The following is a 15,514-nucleotide window of genomic DNA, read 5'->3' as shown; positions in this document are numbered from 1 at the left end:
ACCAAAAATTGCAGTACGCATCCTAAAATTTCTTATCACATGATACTGTTGGCAAATAGATAACATTTCTTTGTCTAGTGTTTCTTAGTGCAAAGTAAGAGTGAACCACAAAGAAGTTTATGAATATACTGAAATGAAATTTATGAAATACTTAAATTCTCACATAGGAACTTAATGGGAAAGAAAATAATGCATACAGGATAGCTTCAAAGTTACAGAGGGGTTTGTGTAAGCTCTGTATCAGGCTTGCTAGTTTGAAAATCAAGAGGTTTTTTGTTTGTTTGTTTTTAAAGCAAGCAGTATAATAAATAAAAATTGAATAAACTCATTCTGATGTAGAGGGACACAAGTTAAATTATATGCTCTTTACCATCATACCTAGCTATCAGATTTTAGGAAGTGTCATGATACAGTTGAAGAGTCTTCATATTTTAAGTATTAAACAGATGAAGGGGAGCTTATAGGAAGCACAGAACAATTTAATTTGATAGGAATCTCTGGAAGTCATCTGGTCCAGCTTCCTGCTCAAAACAGGGTAGCATCAAATTTAAACCAAATTGAATATCTGACATAAAACTTTAAATTGTACGACTCAAAGCTCTACTATTATGACAATTTTGGTTTCACTCTTATGTTAGGTCACAGATGAGGAGTGTTTTTATCAGGAAGGGACACCTTTGAAGGTCCCTCTAGATCTGTAGTATCTGCTTAACAATAACATTTTAGGAAGAATTTCAGATACTCATATAACGTAAAAACCTAAAAATGTTTTAGAAATCAAAACAAAAATAACCTCATACAAAATAAAAATTAAATAAATTTGATATTTCAATATAAATGTAAATCTTCTTTACAATTTGAAGCTTCAAGAAGAGAAAATGTTACACTGTCAGCACAGAAATTATATTCTGAGAATCTTCTGCTGACTTTCAAAATAACTGCCCTCTTGTTTAAATATATCAGTGATTAGTTGATCTTAACAGGACATATGTGTTGTTTTACCTGTCTTTTCCTGTAAATATGAAATTGAACTTGGCTAATGCAGTTTTTCAGTGTTAGGATTTTTAAGTCAAAGTGTACTTTCCAACCATTTATTGCACATTAATGTTATAATTCTGGATCTATTATAATATAAACTTATCAGAGATACATTAGGTTTTTTTAATACAGCACATGGATCTGTTTTCTCATTGTGATATAACTAAATTGTTTTAATTCTAGTTCCCCTATATAAAACAGCTGTCCCTGCTTTGCAAGGCTTTTTGTTGTCTTTCTTGTTTTTTTGTTGTTAGTTTGGCTGTCATGCTTTTGTTTTTTAACTGTAACAGTCTTCATGAAGTTTTATTCAAAGTAAAGAACACAGGTAAGAGATTTTTTGGAAAAAAATGAACTTATTGTTATTTATAACGTTCATTGATATATCAAGTATGTTTTCAATTTCTGAACATTATCCTTCATCTCTGATAAGGCATTGATAATATTTGTCCAGGCCTACTTTGAAGTTTAAATAGATTCTAATTCTTTCATCACAGATAGACAACTGGATGGCTTATAATATCTTGGAAAAGGTCAGCTTTGACCAAAGATCTGAGTGTGCAGAGAACACAGGATGAAGCAACTTAGATGTCTCTGCTATATGATCGTATTTTTGTTATGGGTTTCACTTTTTGTCATTGGAAAACAAAAATTCTGTCATTCAGACATCTGAGATTATAAAGTGGTGTCAGTCAACCTTTTTGATAATGAGGAGGATTTGAAAGGGAAGAGAGAGTCTGTAACATGGTTGACTGACATCCATGCATTCTGTCTGGTTGCTCAGCTCAGTGGTGAATTGTTTGGTGTGAGAAAACATTGATTCTTTTTAATCTAATTCCTCAAGACAAAACTAGATTTGGGTGGATTAATACTGTATTATTTTCCCAAAAGAGCATAAAATAATTAATCCTATATGCATTTTTTTTTGTTGGTTTTAGTCACAGCATTTCCCAAAGCTAATTGCAAGAAAACAAAAAAGTTACATTCTTTAAAAGGAAAATGAGTGGAATAAAATACCTTCCATAAAAGGAGCATATCTAGAAGAAAGACGTGTAAATAATAAAATTGCATAAAGGCAAATTTAAAGTGTCATGAAAGAAATTGAAAAAAAAACCAGTAATAGAATCCTTTGGTTGAATCTTTTTCAACCTGCTGGGATCCCAGACAAAAATAGTGGCTAAATGTTTCAAACATCAGGGGACTTTTCTCTTTGTAATTTTGAAGCAATTTACAGTGGGTATTTTGAGAGACACCATAGGTGATTTTCAGTCTCAATGGATTGAACAAATTCTGCACTGAGTCTCACTTTTTATATGGTTAAAAATAAAAATGGTGCAGAAGGACTATATTAATGCATTTTCCTGATTTGACCAACCAAACTTGTCTAACACCAGATGAAGATGTAGAAGGTATTATGTTGCTGTAACTGACAACAGCAAGACCAGGCTGGTCTGAGCTTTACATTTCCTAAAGTTTTAATTTTATTGAATTCACTCTTTTGTTTGCAGGCTTAAATATTTTGTCCTTCTGAAACCACGTGGCTTCTGAGGTAGCATAACAGGAAGAGGTAGCATTTCACTAGTACAAAATGTGTTGGTTTTATTTTTCCCTGAAGGAGAGCAGTTAGTGATTCTTAAAAAACGTTATCTGCCATCTCTTACAGAGGAGAGCATGTTTGTAAGCAGTTATATTTGGTTATTATTACCTATTTATAACATAATTATTTATACCATAACTGCACAACAGTACCTTAAAAGAATGTTTTGACCATAGCTTTCATTGATATATGTATTTTTTCATATTAAAACATCTATTAAACGGATCTTTTTCTTGATCTTCATCTTTAACTTTGTCTAGGATTATTAACTTCTAGTATCTGTGAATTTCTAAGCCATCCATTCAGTTACTTGGTGCAATTCTGCTTTGTCTCCCCAGGACGTTATGTGTGCAGTCTAAGGAACGCTGTGAGGCTGTGCTTGGGATTGTAGGTCTGCAGTGGCCAGAAGATACAGACTGCACTCAGTTTCCAGATGAGAACTCGGACAACCAAACTTGTCTAACACCAGATGAAGATGTAGAAGGTATCTCCAGTACACATTACAGCAAATAAAATATTTAAACGGGTTTCCAAAGTCACTGGTGCTTGTTTTTTACATGTCCTCTTTAAATTATGATATTGAAACTGTGGAAATTGTTCCAAACTGAGTTCCACTACTCAGTCATGCCAGTCTCTTGAATTCTTTGCTGGATTTCTTGCTCCAGAGAATTGCTAGTAGTCAGTGAAAGAGTTCCTTAAATATCTGCCAACTCTGTTCCAATCCTTTTTCCCAGAATGGTACTGTGAGATGACGCAGAAGCAGTGAAAGGGTTACTAAGTGGAAAGTTATACCTGGTTTTGTTAGTTGAAATGGACATAAAATTGTCAATCTCTTTTCTCTTTTTTATCCTGGGAATTCTTTATACTTATTTCAATGCATAACACACCAGCACAATGGTGAGAAGAGTAGCTCAGAAATTCATACCCACACAGTCTAAACATTGCATGCCAGTGATTTGGCAAAGCAGTGACATTTGACAGAGGGCAGCATGTGAAGGAGAGCTCTGGATAATGTTGCTCCACCACCTTCCTGGTGCAGTTATGAAGAGTCTTTCCTGGTACATAGTTCCAGCCTCACAAGCTTTCTATCCGTGTTATTTACCCTTTAGAAACAGTCCCAGTGATAAATAAGTGCCCATGTCATGATTAGGCTTTTATCTTATGGATAAAATTATCTTTTATCTCCCTGCTTATTGTCACTGACAGAATGCTCACCCAGTCACTTCAAGTGCCGCTCTGGGAGGTGTGTCCTGGCATCCAGAAGATGTGATGGCCAAGCTGACTGTGAGGATGACAGTGACGAGGACAGCTGTGGTAAATAAATTCAGTGAGCTGGAATGGAGGGTAGCTGCAGCATTAGAAAATGAGCTTTATCTTTCATTCAGTTACTTGAATTGTAGCATGAGAGTTCAGAGAATAAGCCCCTTTATTTGTATGTTTAAAAGCATTGGGGATTTTTTAAGACAATATCAGTAAAAATACTACAGCTAGAATCCTTCTTAATCAACATAAATACAATTTGTAATAACTGATAATTTAGATTCTGATAACCATAATCTGGGATGTTTAAGTATTCATTAAAGAATCAAGCTAAAAAATGTCTGTAGATTTAGTTCTTTTCCTGTTGCTGAATGCTTTACTGAGCTAAAATGTAACTCCCTGGCAGATGAAATCTTGAATCTGTAATTGTAGTTTTAAACTTATACATTTTAATATTCTCATTAGAATGTATACACAAAAAATGTCATTATGATATTGTGTTGCTGAAGTGGATTCTGCATGGTTTTTTCAGATTGGTCAACCTCAGGTTACAAGTACAAGCGTAAACCCTCAAGGTTTATTCTCCAATATGTTTCTGAGTTTACTTTTACTATAGATGCTTTTGACTTTTAACTTAAAGGGATGTATTGAGCCTGAAATAATCAAGAAATATCTTGGTCACTACATATCCTTGTACATGCTGGCAGGACAGTTTCAGAAAGAGAAGAGAGTTCTAAATATTTCTTAGTTGAGTAAACAGTAGCCTTCAGGGAATCTACATGCAGGCCTGGCATCCCTATGGGCAAAGAGAATAACTGTTCATCACTAAAGATTTAGACAAAAGGTGTGCTTATGAGCAAAGGATTGGAAAACATTCCAGCACAGTAGGGTTAACGTGCACAACCTGTGTATTTTTTAAACTGAGAATGGGTTAAGAGAGAAGCAGAGTTTAAATGAACAACAAAACTGGGTCAATAAAAGAATTTCTGCTCAGAGACAATAAAATAAAATCCAACACAGAAAGCTAAAGCTAGGTTAAGGTTCAATCTTGGCAGGCCTATAAAACTCTTATTTTTAAAAAGCAGATTGTTTTCATGTTTGCAGTAGCCAAGAGTTTATTTATCTTATTTATCCCCCATGTATTCTGAGTCTCTGGGAGTTTCCAGATCATGCTTGTATTCTCTCTCCTTTTTCTTTCCTTCCCTTCCCTGACTCCTGTAAAAAAGAAAGAAAGGAAAAAAAACGATGTGCTCTTTGAAATATGATTTAATATTAGGTCATTCTCTTGTTTGGGTTATAGAGGAAAGTCAGAGCTGATGATCACAGTCACTATCAGAGTGTGACATCTCTTTACTTTGAATCCATTGTCTCAATTGTCCTCCCTGCCAAATATTTTTTGTTGCCATGAACTTTGAACTCCTTAGAAAACTAATTGTTACGTGTCTTTTAGGATAATTTTATTCTCCTAGACATTAACATATGAAATATTGTTCTAATATGTAACACTCATTTCTCATGTGGATCTCTCTTTCTTTGAAGTCTAGACAGAATGTCACAAGCAATCAGCAGAATTCTTATCAGTTTCTATAAATACGGAAGACTGTATCAGCTAGGAAATTACCTCTGTCAGAGTGACATTACGTTGACTGTTACTGAAGAACAAAAAGTCCTTGTAAAGCTCCAAAAGTAACTGTCTCCAACTTATTAATATTCCATGTGTGAAGGACAAAATCAAAGCTTGATGATCTTTCCATGTGTAAATGGATAGCTCAAATTTTATCAGCTTTATCCTTTTAGAATGGTTTTCTAACATTAAAAAACACTGAATGTTTAATTTGAAACCCTTGAAGTGCTTTAAATTACAGACATGGAACAGCTTTACAGTGCAGGGAGAAGGAGGCTGAAGAAGACTAGCTACAGCTTTCTTATGCTTAGACTACTCTGGCCAAAAAATATAAGTTAGAACCATCCAAAGGGACTGAGGTATGCTCTCCCCATGCTCAGTAGAGCTGTATTCAGCACCCACTGTCTCCTTAGTTAGCAATCCCTGCCATACTTTCACATTTGTGAGAGGACATCTCAACCATGCAATTGCAGTGAAATCCTGGGACTTTAGTGCCATTTACACTGGGATTTGGAGAGAAAATTTGACTGAGATTACTGGAAGTGAGACTTCTGAGTGCAATAAAGTGTAGAAAAGGTAATTTCCAAAAAATATTATTATGAAAGATGTCACGAGATTTTGTGGTATTAAATATGGTTGGTTGTAATTGAATGCATTAAATTGCTGGCTGCTGAACAATGCCTCTGGCAGGGAGCAGAAGAGGGTCCTATATCTATTAAAGAAATTGAGGACATAACATTCATAGCCAAACTGTCTTTCACTGTTTTCTGCAATCTGGATTTTGACCTGTAGTGTTTTAGGTGAGAGAAAAATCTGGTGGTCTTGACGTTAATGATTTAATGATAATTGTGTGGGAAATGTATATATGGATAACAATTGGTAACTGCCTTCATATTATGAAGAAGAATGAAGGTAAGGTCATATATGAAACCATATATCTTGTCAAAATGTATTTTTGAAATGGGGGTAATGTACATACAAGCAAGTTTTCCCACCTCTGTTTTCACTTCCTTTCATTGAATTAAAAATGCATGTCACAAAAATAGAGATGAAATATAAATACTCCACATGGTAGATGATCTCCACCAACAAAACAGTGTATTTGAACAATGAATTCAGTAAGTAGTGAATTTTTCATAGGGAATTGTCTCTATATTTGTTTATATGATTAGTTTTGGACAGTCCTGGTACAATTCACAGTGTAGCACTGTAATATGTGATGAAGAGGAAAGGCAAACATGCATTTAATCAGTTGTAAACACTTTGCTAAAAAATTGCAAGGTTCATAAATTATGGGAGGTTTAAGCTTTTTAAATTTTATATTCATATCAAGATCCTAACATGGCACTCCTTGTTTGCTATAAGAGTAGAGATTTTGTTTGGTTTCAATTAATTTTTCATTAATAGAGCACAAATATTGTCAAGAAGGAGACCTGTAAAGTGGTTATCCAAAAAAGTTATTTGATCATGATGAATTAGTTTCAAAGGTTAAGGGTATTTATTTCTCTAGGCTTTAACATTTATTTACATGTTTTTTTCAAATCTAAGCAAAATCAAGCACCCCACACATCCAGGTACAGTTAAAACCTGAATAGATTTTCCCAGTAATCTAGTAGGGATTATCTGGTTCATAGTTGTAAAATATGTACTTCTGAATTAAATCTTCTTGGAAAAAATATATTTGCTTAGTAATTTACTGCTGATACACAGCTCCAGGTAAAGAAAGGTGCTACTTTAAATCCTAATTTTAAATTTATACCTGAACTATTTGCATATATGAACATCAGGGCTATCAATTGAATTTGCCCTTAGATTAAAATGAAAAGTATCATCTATAGAACAGGCCAAATAAGGCAATCAAATAATCTGGTTTACTCAGGACACGTCATTTTTATGGCTTCCTATGAAACCAGAGTGTCAGACATGCAGGACGTTAGCATGTCAAAGTATTTAAACTGGTATCACAATAAAATACTTTATTAGATGATAGAAATAAAAAAGTGGAATAAAACAAGAGAAAACTATTTTCTAAAATGTAGCTTGGGCTCTTCTGAATTTCCTCTAGCTGACCAACAGGAATTTCAGTCAGAGCACTTTGACACAGTTTTTATTGCTTCTCTTTCTACCTTTCATTGTGATTCTGTGTTAGATTCTGCATCAGCATTGCCAGAAAAAAAAGTATGTATTTCTACAGAGTTTCATGGAGATTCCATACTTTTATAGGATTTACTTTTGAAAGACCAAGGAATTTCTACAGATTTCAAGATTAGAAAAGTTCTTATATTACTAGTAAATGTGTTTCAAGAATAATGGTGTATGGGTTTTGAACTAATTGAGCTAATGCCTAAGCCATTAGAGATATGTATAATATATAATCATAATGCAATTACTATTTTAAAAGCACTGAAGTATTATGAAGTGTTATTATATTTAGATACATTTATCAAGTGTATACTGTGCCAATCTTATTTCCATTTCTTCATTAGTAACTATCCTTGGTACCTTCTAAAATTTACATTGCAAGTGAAAATATTTTGTGTGTTTCAGGACTTTTAAGGAACAAAACAGTTGATTCAATATTGCATGCAAGTATTTCAGAACTGTGCTTCTCTGCCTCCAGGTTGTAGAGAAAGAGGTCTTTGGGAGTGTCCTGTGAAGAAGCTGTGCATCAAACACACTATGATCTGTGATGGTTTCCCAGACTGCCCTGACATGATGGATGAAAAGAATTGCTGTAAGGACTCATGCAGTTTGTTACTCCCTAAAAACGCTGATCACATTTTTGGGATGTTGGGGTGCAAAATAAATCAAAGTATAAATGCTTTATGCTTTCTATAGGCAGAAAGACTTAGTCATTCCCTCAGTTCTCTTTTCAGTTTGTCTGTGGCACCAATTTCTCCCTTTCCTCATCCAATGTCCTTTGTTGTTCACATCCTTGGATCCTTGCTGTCTGTTTGGTCACTCTCGTCCTCTTTTTCTCTTTTTTTTTTTTTCTCTTTCTCTCTCCTTGTTCTTGTGCCTTTGTACTTTCATTCCATGTAGATTTTTGACTTCTTTACCCAAGTTTCTCATACCTGCTCACTGCTCATTTTTTCCTTGATTTCTACTTGACTTTACTTCTGATCTGTTTTTTGGTAAATGTCATATGTCTCTCTTCCTTGTTTAATTTGTTTCCTAGGGCATTTCTTAGATTCTGTCTCCCTACCTGGCTCCACAGATTTCTTCTACAACCCAAACTGTGATAACAATCTAGACACCAAAGGTATTACAGTACCCTGGTGGCACAGGCACACTGTCTGTGTGCACAGTGCACGTCTGTTCCAAGTGCTGGCAGGGGCCTGCCCTCACTTCTGTTCCCACTGTTTCCATCTGAGGATGGGATGGGAGGTGGTGGAACATCTGCAAACAGCAGCTGCTTTGCAGGCTCCCACCCTGCATACTAAGCTGGGGAGTGCCCTGAGATGTTAGCTCCACTTTCATTTATGTATTAGTGGTACTCTGAATTCTCTTCTCTTGAGAAAACCTGGTGCGTGGGCATGTTCCCAGGACAAGGAAGTAGAAAAGACGTACTGGGAGAAAGTCTGCAAAAGAAAGGAAGGATCATTGGTTGGTAAAGTTGGTTGAAAACTGAAACTTTTCATTCTCTGAGTAACCCTGCAATTTTTTCATTTTTGCTGGGATGTCTGGATATAATTTTGTGATTTGAAAGAAGTTGCTCCTGAGTCTCTGGAATTCTGTTGCTAGGAGCAGAATGGTAGGCATATTTTATGTGCTGAGTGAAGCCTATGAATATGTTTGCCAAAATGAACAGCAGCCTTGCATGTATTGTGAGATCAAAGTTTTATTCTTTTTGGGAAGCTGAAGCTCACAAAAAATTTCTTAATCTGCTTTTCATTGTAAAGATTAGACCATTTAACTTCCAAGCTCTGTGCTGTAGTCTAAAGAGTGGAGGTGGCATTAAAGTGATTTACTTGTGATCACACATTAAGATCATGACAGAGAAAAGATTACCAAAGGGCTAAGGTTAAGCTAGTTTGTAATTACCAGAGTATATTTCCTCTCTGCTTTTGAGCTGGGGCTTGAATATTCTAAAATGGCAGCAAAGTTTTCCCAGCTGAGGGCGTCCAGTTTTTTGAATTATGCTCTCTCTGGAAGGGGGAATTAAAGTGCTTTTTCTGTTTTTGCATGATTTATTCCAGAGCCAGAAAGATCAGGGGTAGACAGCATTGCCTGCTCAATCTCTGTGGTTTTCACTGTGGAGTGCACTTTTTTACCAGTGTTGCAAATAAATGCTTGGATTGTCTGGCAGTATAAATGCTGTACATCAGCCAAACATGGGCTCAGCTGAATGCAGCTCCCTTCCATGCATCCGCTCCCTCTCTGCCCTCCCCAGGTCTCAGAATTCCCTAATGGGAATTTATGGGGTTTATAGAAGCTGGAAGTGTGTTAGCGAGGAAGGTACTGCACTTCTACACACCTGCCTTTTGGAAGGGAGGTTGTTGGGGGAAAACTAAAAGTCGTTTGCAAAGGGAAGCTCTTGTGGTTGAGACTGAGCAGATTCTGGTAATCCGTATGTAAGGATACCAGCTATGAACTGGAACATGTCTATAAGTACAGCAGTTCTCTACCTCTAAAGTGGAGATATAAATACACAATTTTCAAAAGCAAAGGCAAATTCAAAAATTAATATATAATTCTGTGGATGAGAGGAAATAGATATTCATTGTGGTAAAATCATTTTTTTCTAAAACCATCAAGAAATAAAAAAATTTGGATCAGTCAGCTAAAACCATGGAACAATATTTTCTCTTAGAGCTTCTGAGGAGCTTAAACAGGTTTCATATAACAAGACCACAAATGATATTACATAATCACAGATCTTGCATTTGTAGACACTCTTCCTTCTCTCTGAATTGCAATGCCCTCTGCCACTGCATGGCAGCAACCCCCTTCTGCTTCATCATGCTGAATTTTGTTGCAAATCTGTCTCATTTACTTTTCCCATAAATCTGATCTGTACCTACCTTCACCCCTCCCTCACAATTTTTCGTCTCAAAGTGAATTTCATTTTAATCATGTCTTTCTCAGGTGGAAGCATGTTTTTGTCTTTGCAGCATTTTGTGGAGAGAGTGAACTTGAATGTGCCAACCACGAATGTGTGCCACGTGAACTCTGGTGTGATGGGCAGGCAGACTGTAGTGACAGCTCAGATGAATGGGACTGTGGTAAGTTTCTGCTGTGAAGTGCCTCAAAGTGGTGTTTGGGTGATGGTAGTAATCACTGGTGATTTAATTCAGAATACAGTGGGGGAGAGGTGCTCCCTCTATTAGCAAAGAGAAGACTGGGGGAGGTTGGGAAAGCAAAACTCAGTGTGAAGTGTCACAGTGCAAAGAGATAAAAAAGTGATATAGAAGAAAATGTGTAGATGATGTGTGTAATCTGGAAAGTGTTGAGGATAGAGGAGAGATTACGAAGATGTTGAAATTTGGAAGGACCTTTTGAGAATCTTTTTTGCATGTGATAAAAGCAGTTCCTGAACTTTCATATACAGATTAAGAGAGAAGTGTTGATGGTCTTTCTGTCTAGATTATCTAACAAGATTAAAGCTATAAAAATTAAGGCTATCAGCAATTCATGTGAATCTGTGCTGCTGAATTAGAAGTATTTGGGTTTATTCTTACCCTCTTGATGCCTTTGCTGTTCAGTGTCTCATGCTGTTCACTCTTAGCAAGGTTCTGCTAACCATACTTAACCTTGGTTGTAAATTGCATAGCTATTCAGCATGCGAAGCTAGGAAAAGTGCCAGCAACTTGGAAGAATCTTGAATGCCATTGTATGTTTTAAGTTTTACGTCTATAAAGCTATTTGAAATAATACTGAAGTTTTCTTCCTTTTTTCTTTCCAGTTACACTGTCTAAAAACGTGAATTCCTTGATGCTCCTGACTGTTCACAGGTCAGCTGCTGATAACCATGTTTGTGCTGATGAGTGGCAAGAAAATTTAAGCCAACTGGCCTGCAATCAGATGGGTTTAGGGTAAGGTCAGTAGTTTGTAGCTTTGATGAATTTCTTAGGACAGTTGGAGTGCTGGAGTTAGATGTGAACTATCATTGATCACTGCAGTGTTAGACCTAGTGTGGAAATGGTTCACAGAGAAAGGAGGTGATGAAATGTTGTTAACTATGGCAGGAACAGATTTTCACTAAAATCTAGGCACTTTCACCACTTTATAAATTGCAAGATTGTTATTAAAAGTGTTTTGAAAAGAAAATGGTGTTTTGCCAAATCTCAGTACTTGAACTTACAGTTATTGCTGAGGCCCAGAGTTGTTTGGCAATGTAATACTCTGTTTCTTCCTAAAGATTTAAAGCAGACTTAGGAAATACAGGAAAAATAATCTTCATTTATTTGCATTCTGCAATAAATACTGTAAGTTAGACAAGTGGATGTATTTAACTTGGGCATCTCTGAACAACAAATTGTTTAAGAGAGGGTTTCTGTGTGGAACTCAGAAAAAGAAATAGCCTCTAAATGTCTTATTGCATGCACACTAAATTGTGGAATAATTGATGCAAAATACAACTGTTGGATAGAACCAAGTTCAGCTTCTCTGATATTCACAGCTGTCTCTTACTAGGAAGAGACAAATCTGATGGCATATAAGGCTATCTTTTGCCAGTGTCTGATCTCCAGACTGAATTAAGAAGTGTCTTTTCTGTTTGTTTTTCTCCACTGCACATACTGACGTGCATGCTCTTCATACCTTTCTCAAAGTGCACATTAAGATAAAGACCCTGGGTTAGGGAGTCTGCACTTAAAGTACTCTGTAGAGTCTTGCACTGCAGGAATATTTGACATCCATTCTAACAGATGCCCTAATTGAACACCATCCACCTGTAAATGGACTGCCTGCCATTCTAACACACAACAATTTTATACTCCTCTATCTAGTTTAGTGTATCTAAATAATATTTGCTTTATCTTTATGCTATAGCTTTATCTAGCATCCTAATAAAGCTTAATAGAATCATGGAACATACTGAGTTGGAAGGGACCCATCAGTATCATTGAGTCCAGCTCCTGGCCCTACACAGGACACCCCAACAATCTCACCCTGTGCTTGAGAACATTGTCCAAATGCTTCTTTTACTCAGACAGGCTTGATGCTGTGACCACTTCCCTGGGGAGCCTGTTCCAGTGCCCAACCCTCTCTGAGTGAAAAACCTTTCCCTGTTACCCAACCTAAACTTCTCCTGATGCTTCATACCATTGCCTCGAGTCCTGTCTCTGGGCACAGGATTGAAGAGATCAGTGTCTGCCCCTCTGCTTACCTTCCTGAGATAAACAAGTGACCTCAGACATCCCTCCTACAGCTTCCCTTCCAGTCCCTCCACCATCCTCATGGCCACCTTTTGGATGCTCTCTAATAGTTCAATGTCTATCTTACATTGTGGCACCCAAAACTGCACACAATATTCAAGGTGAGGCTGCCCCAGCTCAGAGCAGAGCAGGACAATCCCCTCCCTTGCCTGGCTGTGATGTTGTCCCTGATGCACCCCAGGACAGGGCTGGCCCTCCTGGCTGCTAGGGCACTGCTGGCTCATGTTCACCTTGCCATTGGTCCTAACATAAAATTTGCTTCTCTTTCCCATGATACTTGCTGCTGAGAAAATGGAAAGGTATTAAACTGTCACAACACCTCTGATTCCTTCCCTTTTTCAGAGGTATGCCTAGGCTGAAATCAGCATGAGTCGAAACCTATACCTTCCTGTTTCTTCACTGATGCTTGCTAACAGATGTTATCGATCCTAGACTTTTAAGAAACGTAAGAGACAAAAAATGATTCTTAAATCACACAAGTCCATTTTCTAACAAGATGGCATATTCTACAAATCAAGTTTTCTACAAGATCTTTTTAGCAGTGAGAGGTAATTGTGTCAAGGGCAGTGGGAAATTCAAATCTGAAGTCTACAACTTTCTAATACTTTCTTGCAGTACCAGAAAACCACACTAGTGTTTGTCTTTCCTTTCCTAATGCTTGATTTTGTCAGTCACCTGAAACCTGATTTGCTTAGCTATTCTCCAAATTTTTGTGGAGTGACACTGCCAAAAAATACACTAAAGTAGCTGTGAAAAGCCGTAAGAAAAACAAAGATTATAATACATTACCAGAACTGATTTCCAAGAGGAGTAAAATGAGAAGTATAGTTATTTAATTCTTTCGTTAACATTGCATAGGCATTCAGTGAAAATGTCACAGAGGGTAATGTTTTCTATAGGGTGAAATGGAAGACTAAATAATTGGAATTTCATGCCACTGTGAAATCTGATCTGAAGCCATGAACTTAATCTCTTGGCATTTTTGTCCTGTATACATTATTTAATTGATTTATAACAAGAGTGGCTGAATGTGAGGTTGGTAACATTGGCTTTTTAAACAAGCTCTTTCTACTCACCATTGAGGGTCCAGGTAAATTAGACTGTATATTGCAGAGAACTCAAAGAAAACTTCCCCTTTTTATATTAAAAAAAAAAAGTTTTAGGCAGTGCTTATTCTGCAAGTATTCCCAACAGGAACAACTTGTGTGAATATACAAATTCTGTCTACTTTAGAACACAATGCAGAACCATCCAGTTTTGTAGCTGTGCAGATTTCTTCAATAATTACTTGCAGCAACCCTTGATTTTGTTTTAATAGCTCTCTTGTTTATTCTTAGAGAAAAAGAGTGCATGTGAGATTTCAAATTGAAGACTTGTTAATGCCTTAGACCAGGAATTACAATGAATGGTAGCATTTGGAATTTTTATTTTCTGTAAAGCTCTGCAAAGTAATTTTCATAACTGTCTGATGCTTTGCCAAATAAAAACTCCCAATTGCTATATGATGTGGTAATGTTTAAAATATAAAGGCAATGTCTTTCTAACAGCTTTTGGATTTTTTAGTTATTTAAAGATAATAGATATTTTAATACTTTAGGCCAAATTAATCTGAAAAAGCAAATGAAGATAATTAAATGATAGTGGTTAAAGTTAGGTTAATTTAACAGCTAGTGGTAACACATTTTATAGAAGTCTGTCTGTTTGGAACATATAAACCTTGAGTCTGAAGCAACATGAAAGTTAATTTTATTCTGGAATTTCACAAAATGCAAGCAATTTTACTGGCTGTTTGCTAATGCTAATTCCACAGATGATGTGGTTTTCCAGTTTTTCACAACACAACCCATGGAATGTGTTGTGTGATGCGTGATGCAAAATCACATAAAGCCACAAGTTCCAAGCATTGTCTGAAAGGTTTTGGACTAATGATGGCTGGTGCTCAAGTTATGCAACATGCATTATTAGCAGTTATTATGCTTTCCTCAAGTACAAAAAATGTTAAATTTGTTTGTTTGTAATGCTAAGAGCTTAATGGGAATGCTCAAGTCTTAGGTTTCATAGTTTACAACCAGATGGGGCTATCTTGCCACCTAAACTGAATGCCTCTTTGTGTCAGAACATATCAATTTATTCAGAGACTCCTGACTGAGTCCCAAATTTCATTACAGTGAATTTAAATGCAGTCTCTGGCAATTAGTTTTTCTGTTAAGACAGGCAGAGAACAGAACAGCAGTCAGTCTCACATCTGTCCTGGAGTGTGCTAGAGGCTATGCTGCTGAGGATGGGCGTGCTGTGGAGGTTCAGAACATTGTATTGGAATGATGTATTTTGTCATGATGTTCAGTTGAAGAAACCTACTTTCAGATACTTGGAAGTCCACATTCTTTGTTGATGAAATGGTGATCATAAAAGCATGGTCTGCTCAGCTCTGAAATTTGATAAAGGCAGTAGTGGAGTTGTTCTGTCATTCTGTGAAAATATTCAAGAGCTTGTACTCAGCAGAGTACAGGGGAATTTTACTTCACCTGCTTGTTCCCGTCTAGTAGAAGTGTAAAATCACAGCTGTCTACCAAGTTACTTGTTTTTAAAAATCTACTGATATCTCTTTCTGTGACTGTG

At 36.4% G+C, this 15,514-nt stretch overlaps 1 protein-coding gene across 2 annotated transcripts in view; it reads left to right on the top strand.

The window, feature by feature from the left end:
* Positions 1 to 15,514, top strand: part of CORIN (corin, serine peptidase) — a 117,550-nt gene that overhangs the window by 84,464 nt on the left and 17,572 nt on the right. For both annotated transcript variants that reach the window (XM_088163327.1, XM_014887969.2), the window contains exons 12-16: positions 2,971 to 3,116; positions 3,839 to 3,946; positions 8,137 to 8,250; positions 10,631 to 10,741; positions 11,422 to 11,551. In XM_088163327.1, the coding sequence (XP_088019453.1) occupies positions 2,971 to 3,116; positions 3,839 to 3,946; positions 8,137 to 8,250; positions 10,631 to 10,741; positions 11,422 to 11,551 (609 nt within the window). The remainder of the gene's footprint in view (positions 1 to 2,970; positions 3,117 to 3,838; positions 3,947 to 8,136; positions 8,251 to 10,630; positions 10,742 to 11,421; positions 11,552 to 15,514) is intronic.

The sequence above is a fragment of the Sturnus vulgaris genome, chromosome 4 (genome assembly GCF_052056855.1).
Source record: "Sturnus vulgaris isolate bStuVul1 chromosome 4, bStuVul1.hap1, whole genome shotgun sequence".
NCBI lineage: Eukaryota > Metazoa > Chordata > Aves > Passeriformes > Sturnidae > Sturnus > Sturnus vulgaris.
Note: the sequence above shows the minus strand (reverse complement) of the source record. Positions and strands in the feature narration are given on the sequence as shown.